The following is a 10,992-nucleotide window of genomic DNA, read 5'->3' as shown; positions in this document are numbered from 1 at the left end:
TTGATTAAATCAGTAAAGAATCTCTTGTCTCATAGTTATAGCAAAATTTATCTTTATCCATTTTAATTTATTTAAGTTTTCCCTATGTTGATAGCCTTATTTATTTTAAATAACAATGTATTCAAATGTCATAATTAATTAATTAATTATCTTATCCTATCACCATATTTTTAAAGTCTTCTATTTGGTTAAATTATATTATATATATGTCATTTTCACTTAGAAAGTATTATAAAAATATTAAAAATGACTCTTTATAATTATAATTATAATGTTTTAAGATAAGTTGTGCGAAATTTAAAAAAATTCACGACCACGACACCAACAGTGACCGCGATGGCATCTATTATATCTGCAACCGCAATAAACGAGACACGATCGAAAACGCGGTTGCAAAAGCTATTTAAATCCCCGCTCACAATAGCTCCAACACACTTATAATAGACAATTATACAAATTTTGGTACCCAAATCTTTTTGGGTCCATTGATGTTAGTTTCAAAAAATTTAATCCCATTGGGTATCCATGGAGATATGATATCCATATTTTTTGGTAGCAATGAGTCATTTAGGGACCTATATACTCTTAACCAATTTTCCTTTATAAAATTTAAGGGAATAAACATATTTATTATAAAAGCCATTTTTGACAAAATTTGATTTGGAGCAATCTTCTCTTTCAAATTTTGATAATTTTGTCAAAATTAACATTTTCTTTCTCAAGATCATCAATTTTCTTTGGATGATCCTCATGAACTTTAGAAAGAAAATTTTACAAGTCTATATTATTTTTTTCTCAAAATCATTTAATTTCCCCTTAAAACTATTTACTTTGCTTTCAAGTTCACTATTAGACTTAGAAAGTGAGTCATTTTCAATTTTCAATTTTCAATTTTGAATGAATCTTTTTGTGTTTTGAAATCATGACTTCACATTGTAACACCAATTCATAATATGCGTCTTTCAAATCATCAAATGTATATGAATTTGAATTATATGAGTTAGAGGATACCATTGAATCTTCTTGGATGGCCATGATGCAAATGTTGGCTACTTCATTATTTTCATCATTGGTGACATCTTCATCACTCTTTGTAGCCACAAAGCCTTCTTCTTTGGCTTGCTTGATCTTTTGTTCTTTAAGTGAGGAAAATTATACTTAATGTGTCTTGGTTTTTGGCAATGGTAGCATATGATAGGATCATTCTCCTTCGTCGATTCATGCTTTCTTTCTTTTCTCTTTGGATGCCATGAATAGCTCGAATCTCTTAAAAAGCTTGGTCATCTCTTCATCTTCATCATCCAAATATTCACTAGAATCTTCTTTAACTTCATGTGTGGACTTAAGACTAATGCCAACATCCTTTTTCTTCTTCTCCTTCTGTTCCTCTTCTTCTACTTCCCTTTGAATCCCCATCTCATGAGTAAGTAATGATCCAATGAGTTAATCAAAAGTAAGAACTTCAAGATCTTTGGCTTCTTCAATATCCATGCTTTGGATTCCTATGACATATACAAGTTATTAAAGAATTTTCTCACAATATCTTCATTAGAGTAGAACTTCGCGAAACCCGTTAGCTCATTGATAATAGTGGTAAATCAATCAGACATGAATGTGATGTATTTATCAGGCTTCATTTTGGAAATTCTTATAATTGAGAGAGACAATGTCAATCTTTGATATCTTCACTTGAGTTGTTCCTTCATAGTGACTTTAATCTTGTCCCAAATTTCTTTAGAATTAAAGCATGGGGACATTTTCATCGGGGCCACGTGCACAAAAGAGGATGTGCACGACTTTGGCGTTGATTTGAGCTAACTTCATATCTTCATTGGCCCATTCTGACTTGTTTCTTGGAGGAGTATACGAACTATCAATGAAGACATCTCATACCGAATAACATCCTATTCTTTCAATAAGAATAGTTTGCACCATTGAAGTATGGTGGTCTTGTAATGGATTCAGAATCTTCAATATTGTAGGAGCTAGAATTTGAAGCCATATTTATCGATTGATTGGATAAAATGATAGAGCTCTCCAAAGACCTTTTCAAGGTTGTTAAAACGTCGATAGAGAGCCATTATGATACCAATTGTTAGCTCCTATGAACAACTGAAATATGTCAAGAGAGGGTGAATTGGCCTTTAAAAACTTTATGGTGGAAGCAACCGAAAAATTAAAGATCTGCACAAGGAATTTATAGTGGTTTGACTTTCTAACCCAAAGTCTACATCCACTAACTTAGCATCCAAACTAAGGATTTATCAAATCCATTAGATTTAGTAACCTTTGAGAACAATGTGTAACCTTAAAACAACACACAAGGTTTATACCCCAAAACCTTGCTTACACTCTCTCCACAAAATGGATTGCAAATTTAGAAAACAAAAGAAAACCTCACAAAGGAAAATGAGTTTATAACTAATTAAGCTCACACCCAAATTACACTTGAGCAAGAATAAACAAAGAAACTCACAAGTATGTTACAAAGAATATAACAATTTTAGTTACACTTGATATCGGTTTGATCTTGCAATTCACTTTCTAGTTATTCCCCATTTGAATCTTGGCTCCTTTTATGTATTCTAACATCATTTTAGCCATTTGGAGCCACTGGATTATTTAATTTTGAGCATTTAATGCTTACCTACACATTTGGTATCGACATCAGGCAGTGGGTATTGAAACCAACCATCATAACAGTAAAAAATATAGCTATTGAACATTTGGTATTGATACTGTTTATGTGATTATCGATACTCACCTATAACTATCGATACCAACAATATGATATCGATATCAAAAAGCCTACTAGAATATTGGTATCGAGACTGTATGTTGGTCTCGAGATTGAAAGAGGTTTTTAACAAAAATAAAGTGTTTTGAGCTTTAAAATAATATTTGTAAATCATGAAATTACTCAATAACACTTATGATTGTTTTCCACACTTAAAAACACTTAAAAACAAATTGACAAATTATTTATAAAATCGTAAAATAAAAATTTTAACAACTTAAAACATTTAAAAATTAATGTTAAATCAAAACCAAAGTTTGGTTCAACAATTTATTCAATGAAAAAAAATAAAAATTATAATTTTCATAGGGTAATAAAAAGCCGATGATGATTACACTTCTAAAAATCATGGATTTATAAGGGTCTAAACGATGTAAGGCTACTGACACATTAACCATAATTTTGTTGAAGCATCAAATTCAATAGAAATCAATTCTTCACTTCAATGAATAAGTTCTCTAGCTTGGGAATATATTCTCCACTTTTTTCACGAGACCCATTCAAAAGAATATTCTTCAACAATAAACACTAACCAAGTCCAAACGATAATTAACCTTGTTGTAGGAAATTACTTTATCAACATATCTATGGAATTATCATGAGTGTTGAATTTATGCACAACAATGTCACCTTGGATAATAATCTCATATAGAAAGTGATATCAAATATCAATATGTTTTGTTCTCTCATAAAATATTTGATCTTTTGTAAGAAAATGATACTTTGACTATCATAAAATATTGTGTTGATTTGAAGATTTTCACTTAGTTAACCAAAGAGTTCATTTAACTAAATCGCTTTTTTTACATGCTTCAGTAATTATCATGTACTCAACTCAAGTAATCGACAAAGCAACCATAGTTTGTAAGGTAAATTTCTAACTAATTGTGTGACCTTTAGCTGTGAAGACATGATACGTGAGAGATTTAATAGAATCAATGTTTCAATAATTTTCTCTTTTGTTATTCTAAACTTTAAATACACACTTGAAGTACCTAAGAATTGAAAAATCTATTGGACAACTTTCTAAATATTATTTTTCTCATATTCGTCATGTATATAATAACTCTACTAGATGTGTGTGTTAAGTATAAACATGTATAACCCATAGTATACATGAGTGATCTCACTACAGTAAAATGTGTACTCCGTGAAATGTACTAAATCTCATCATCTTATTTTCAAGATAAATCTAGTGAAAATCTAAAATAGACTATCAAAGGAATACTAATTGGTTTAGCATTCCATACGTTAAATTACTAAGAATATTCTCACTATATTGTTTTTGTCTTAGGCGTAACTTACTTGTTTTTTTTATCTTGAAGGATTTTAATATCAAAAATCTTTTTGCAAATTCTAAATTTTTCATCTCAAATTCTTCACTGAATTTAATTTTAATTTTTTTTTCTGCTGTTATTAACGTGTCATTTCCATATAGCTTTGGTATTTATCTTATTTGAATTTGATTATAATTTTGCCAAATCCATTTATTATAATTCATTTTCCAATGAAAATAAAACTATGGAGTTCAATCTTGGGCTAACTTCAAGAAATGAAATGATTGGTTTTTTGGCCCAATAGGGCGTTTAGAATAAAAAAATAGGGTTTTACCCATTCTCGACTTTTAATTAGGGATCTACAACATTTACTACAATGTCGGACGAAATCGTCACCTAGAGGTGATGAGTTCCTTGAAATATGATTTTTTAATAGATCCGAATGAGTGGATCTCACGTGGGCCATTAATTTATTGTTTTTAAGCGGACTCGTCACCTCGACGTGACGAGTCCATTAAAAAATTTATTATTGAAAAAAAAATTAAATTCAAAATTAAAAAAAGAAGAGAACTCTTCAATGAGTTTCTTCAAATTCAAAAAACTAGTCGTTGGTCAACGGGCAGTGGCACGGTCACTTGGCAATGGTCACTTGGTACTCGTTACCTCGAGGTGACGAGTTCCACCGAATTTTTACATTATAGCCGTTGGAATTGGGGCTATAATAAGGGTTTGGGGTTTTAATTTTTCACTAAATATGGCTTCCCGAGCATACATATCGTGCCTTGACAACGTCCATATTTCGTCGATCGAACTCTGACCAAAAGAAGAACAGAGTATTCATCAGTGTGGGATGACATCGAGAGATCCAAATCAGCGGATGTTGATATATCTTCAGCAATCCGATCTATTTCCAGCCATATTTATACATGGATTTAAGGTGTACCCAACATTGATTGAGGCTCTGATCAAACATTGATGGCCCAAGACACAAACTTTCCATTTCCCGAGTGGTGAAGCGAAGATTACTTTAGAAGATGTTGTTTACCAACTCTCCTGTGAATGAAGCCCCCATGGTGAGTTGAAACAATTACGACCCCATGACGTTGGTCTACCAAGTTTTGAGAAAGTTGTCATCATCTGAGTTCATCGATGGCTATCAGGTATAGATGACGTGATTGGAATCTAAATTCCAAGTGACGGCTAAATCCATTAATTTGGCGCACACTCGGTATCTTCAAATATTAAATGATTTTGCTGAGTGTCGCAATACCAGTTAGGACTTGACGATTTTAACCTTTATGTATCGGGTGCTTTGCAAGGCTACAATTATCGAGCAGGGTCGAAAAGCCGATGTAGCAGGCTGTCTAATATTGCTACAATCATGGGCTTGGTATCGATTCCCGCTTTTTATGCTGATTACAACAACCTCGGTCGAGTTTCCTATTGCTGGAAGGTAATTTTTAACTTTTTTAAAAACAAATTTGATTAAATTAATTAATTTTTTTCATCTGTTTTTAATCTTTTTCTATTTTAAAATATTTTAGATGCCGCTATAAAATAATCGAGACGAAGTTGTCGGGCGTTACTGTAAAAGATATACGGATGAGGATTGACATTGCCAGTTGATATGTAGTATACATTTGTTCTTTTATTATTATTATTTTTAAAAATTTTAAATTTTATATATATTAACTTTGATATTTAACATTTACAGTTTTCTTGGTTTCCATATGCTGACGATAAGGTCTACGGGTTATTGCCACCGTAATTTTTTAGGGGTCCGATTTATGGTGTTTCGCGAATCTATTATTACATTTTGCAATTGTTGACTGACACACCACTAATAGAGTACTGTGAAAGTATGCATCACATCAGCTGATTCCTACGCAAATCGTTGAGATGGACGCGCTCCATATAATTGATACGTGTAGGAAACATACCAAAAATTGACTGACGAAGCACACTTACTACATCGAGCTATGGAATTAGCGTCACCTATCGCTCCCCCCACGTTATGAGATTACACTGCTGGACCTAGATTTTGACCATTCTCCCTATCTTTGAAATTACGAAGCAAATGGGAAACGATATCTCACGACACCACAACAGAGGGGAGAATGAGAATAACATCAGGTCAGATTCCCCACGTCCAAGAAGAAATTATCGGTGTCTTTTTCTTCTACTTCAACATCTGCAATTAAAGATTACTATTATGCATCTCAGGCTAGTTTTGGTTTCTATCATGCATATCATTCTTCAATCGAGACTCAACAGACTTGGGTTGGAGGTTCATGGGATGCAATGCAACACACTCAAACATCTTCTACAGAATATGCTGGTGACGGTGAATGGGATCATATCATATATGTCCAACAATATAGCCGCCAAGTCAATTTAGTAACGACAATGATAGCGTCAAATACCATAAGCCCATCATCGTATTTCAAAGGTGGATCTCAGAGTGTGTTAAGTACACCTCCTCGGCAAGATGAAGACGACGACGATGACTACAACGATAATCAAGGCCGACGACCCCTGCGTACTCGACGAGCCTCGTGCCATTATCATTCGACCACTCCTCAGTATCGTCAAGAACTTAGAAAATATAAATAAATTTTATTAGTTTGTAAACAATGTTATTTTAATAAAAAAAATTAATTAATTTTTTTTAAATTTAACCTGGGTGAACTCGTCATTTCGACGTGACGAGTTCCATTGTGACTGTTGCACAACTGCCCGTTAACTAACGACTATAAAACAACTAATTTTTTGAATTCGAAAGTAACTCGTCACATCGATGTGACGAGTTACCTTTTTAATTTCTAATTTTAAATTTTTTAATAATAATTTTTTTAATGGACTATCAGGTCGAGGTGATGAGTCCGCTTAAAAATAATAAATTAATACTCACGTGAGACCCACTCATCCGAGTCAATTGAAAAATAATATTTCAAATAGTTCTCCCAACTAGTTCTCTTTAGAATTCTTCCCTTCTTTTAATGGGCCTTACTAGTAAGGTCCCCGCGAGAGAATACGGACATTCAACATTTAAATTTCTTAATAATTCGATTGTGACATTTCATAAAAATTGTATATATTGGGTTTTTGATAAACCACGAATACTTATCCATTTGTTTGATATAAAATAGTTTAACCTCTAAATATATAAAATGTTCATAATCGATACGATTGAAATAATATATTAATTTAAAATTTAATGCGTATGATTATTAAGTTATATTGGAAATTCGATGCTTAAAATATTTATTCTATACAATATTATATGTGTGCAATGCTGTTATTATTTACCACTAATGCAATGACTTCATCAAGATTTATTACAGCTAGCCTTGTTGTCTCTTTCAAATTTGGTGTTTATCTAATTAGTTAGGTGATGCTTTATGAGAGTACTTTACAGGTGAAGTACTACTCTAGTGCAGATTTGAATTGCAATGGCTCTGTTGATCCATTAGCCCTATGAAAAAGCTTCTATGTTGCTCCTGGAGCGTAAAGTTTAGCTTGGAGAGCTCTTATCGAGATGCCCGGGGACTCTCTAGGAGTAGAGAATAGGATGTGATTTATTTTTTGTAACCTCAGTTCTCTGGTGCATTGCGTGTTGCATCTGATTGGCTGTGATCCATGAACAGATGGTTTAAGGAATGATTTAATAAGGACGAATATGAACACTCTTTTTCCTCCGTTTAAGTCTAGGAAGATTTTTAATGAGGTTCCTATCTGTAGCCCTTCTTAGTATGATCCCGTTTTCAATAATATAAAACACCTTTAAAGAAAAATCATTTTTAAGTCTGAATTATTTTGAATTCGAGCCATTGAGGTTCATCAATAATTTTTTTTTTGAGTGGGATTATCTTATGTTTAGATCATTTCATATTTAGATACTTTAGGTTTAGATATTTTAAATTCATGTTAATTTTTAAATTAAAATAAATAAATTAGAATAATTTATTTTCAGATTCTAAATTAATTGAATTAATTTTAAATTGGAATAAAATTTTACTCATTTAATACATCTCTTTGAAATAATAGGACTAAATCTTGTCTAAAGAATGATATTGAACATATTTATTCATGCTTGGAATTATTGTATCATCGTAAAATTTCTAATTAGTTCAATCAATTTTCTTTTTTGTTAAAATCACTTTCACAATCATAAATATGAAACTGACGAATGATCACAATTAGGTTGATTTCAACATCAAAAACCCTCTTCCATATTAATTCCTCAAATCAAATTCATAGTCTCAAAATATGATTTTCACAAATAATTTCAACACAAAGGAGTAGTTAAGTAATTAATGACACGGCCATGGAATTTTTCTTCTGAGCTAACTCAGTCACATATTCTCTCCATTGCTAAACTAACACCTAAATCTCAAATTTTTTCATTAATTTGGAGTGATTATAATATAATATTTGTTTAAAAATTTTCTTAGTTAAGTAATAACATATATACTTCATGTAAACCTAATTGCTTAAACTCGAGTTCTCTTAAAAAAACAACATTTCAAACAACATTTTATTTTACCACTAAAACCACTAAATAAGTTCATTATAAGTTGATGCCACTTCTCAAATTAAATTATAATTTAATTGTTTTATTACACAATCAATTTTTATTTTGAGTTGACTTGGCTTTACATATTTTTTGTTTACACGTCAATTCACCATCACTTTGTATCTTCCTCAATTTTTAATGATACATGATGATAATATTTATTCAAATTTTTTAATCTATTAATAACGCATACACACCCTGTAGATATAGTTTCTTAAACTCAAGTCTTCTAAGAAGACAAATTTTATATTTTATCAATGAGACACTCAAACACTCGAGGCAATTACAATGTAGTATATGTAGACCTGTTAAACTTGACGCGAACCCGCTTACCCAAACCGATTTAACTGACCCAATACTCGATATTAATTTGAACATGATGATCAAATTTGATTCGAAACCCGAACCATACCCGTCCCAAATCATATCCGATGAAAACTTTAGCTAATTCAATATGGACTGATATCTAATTTGACCCGAATAAAAAACAATCCAAATTGAAATTAACCCGAACCGAAAGCAACCCAAACTGAAAATAACCCGAACTCAAACAACCTGAGCAACCCGAACCGAAAAGCAACCCGATTCGAAATTTATCGGAACTGAAAGTAATATGAACCAAAATTATATATATAGTTGATTAAATTTATTACCAAATTAAGCCTAAATGATAAGATCAACAAACAAGAAGACATATTTTTACATGAATATATCAATAATTCTATATATACTTGATTAGACTATAACCAATTCAATCTGAATTGGTCTGATCCAATGGTTGATCAAATCGAAAAGAAATGACTTGACTCGAACTCTAATTGATCCAATATTAACCTTACCCGAAAATCAACCGATCCAAACTGAGAAACAACCGATCCAATAGTTATTCGACCCAAAAATTGAACCCACCTGTTATCCGACCTGATCCAATTTATCATACACCAGAACTAAATTCGAACAGACCTGATCCGCCCGAATAAAATTAAACCGAATATAATCTGCATCCAAATCGAATCCGACCCAAGCTCGATCCGAATGACCAGTTTGCCACCTCTAAGTATATGTTCGAAACATTATCAATCATTTGATAATGAATGCTCAAACATCTTTGCAGACATCGTAATCACAATTAAATAGAGTAAAAGGACTGAAATCTTAATTTGACCGTTTAATTACACAATAAATTTTTATTAGAGTTGACTTGGTTTTAAATATTTTACATTTACACATCATAACCACATTTGACATCCAATATTATACCCTCTCCACTCTTTACCTAACATCATCACCCAATTTTCCCACCATCTCTTTTCTTCTTTCTTTCTTTCGTTCTTTTCATTAAACATATACACATGGTTGAAATCTAAGCTTTGTTTTCATAACTAAAAAACCCAGTTTATAATGAGTTCTATTTGCATTTCTAATTGTTTGAACGATGCAAGGGAGCCCAAGGTGCGTATGAGGGCAACCTATGTGAATCTTCACAAATGGCCCGAGTTAGATGCCGAGTTTATAAGATCAAGGGGCGGTTCATCCATGCATTGTCGACCACCAAGTGATGGAGTTATCTCCTGCAGGCAGATGTATCTGAGGAGCTATAGATTTTCCAGGAAACAAACTGTGCCCCAAAAGACTGTGAAATGCTTTGGGAAAGTTAAAGACAAGATGCGTGGGAGGAAGAAGAACAGCCAAAGGAGACGTCTTTTAAGTAGGAGGAAGTGTTTGGTTTGGAGAAAAGTTAAGGTTGTTTTGTTTAGGTTTTTTAATAGGTTGCTCTCTTGCTCTGCTAGTGTTGATGTTTTGGATCAAAGGACTGCTTCATTCTGAAACCCTTTTTTTGCTTATTTTTATTTATTTTCTGAATTAAGATAAACAGGGCTTTGGGTGTATTTAATATGTTTTTAAGTTGTTCAAAATGTTTAAAGCTAAGTAGGAGCTATATATGTTTATCTATGCTTCTGACCACAGTGATAAATATGCTAAGAACATTGATATTTTCCCTTCTATTTTAGCAAATTCAGAAAGAACTGTTGTTTTTGTCATTTGTTGAATCTCTATTTAAGACATTTATTATAGTAAGCCCTAATAAATTCAAATCAAGATTCCCCACCTTTTGTCTTCTTTTCAAAGGAGCTTTTGAGCATGACAGAATTTGACAGCAAAACATTATGTATACTGTCTGTTAAAAAAATTGCAGAAGCAGTTTGAAATATGTTTATGAAGTTTTTTCTATTAAAATGTCGGTGTTTGATGCATAGTTTTCAAGTATATTCAAATAGGAGTAATCAAGAAACACTCTTTAAATATATAAAAGATATATGTAACTCTTGATTCGAGAAATG

General features: G+C 32.0%; 1 protein-coding gene across 1 annotated transcript; it reads left to right on the top strand.

The window, feature by feature from the left end:
* Window positions 1-10,051: 10,051 nt before the first annotated feature.
* Window positions 10,052-10,477, top strand: LOC120215443. The gene has a single exon (XM_039213136.1). The coding sequence runs from the start codon at window positions 10,052-10,054 to the stop codon at window positions 10,475-10,477; it is 426 nt and encodes a 141-aa protein (XP_039069067.1).
* The last annotated feature ends 515 nt before the right edge of the window (window positions 10,478-10,992 follow it).

The sequence above is a fragment of the Hibiscus syriacus genome, unplaced genomic scaffold (genome assembly GCF_006381635.1).
Source record: "Hibiscus syriacus cultivar Baekdansim isolate YM2019G1 unplaced genomic scaffold, ASM638163v2 tig00110118_pilon, whole genome shotgun sequence".
NCBI classification, from domain to species: Eukaryota; Viridiplantae; Streptophyta; class Magnoliopsida; order Malvales; family Malvaceae; genus Hibiscus; species Hibiscus syriacus.
This window is presented reverse-complemented; position numbering and strand designations above follow the sequence as displayed.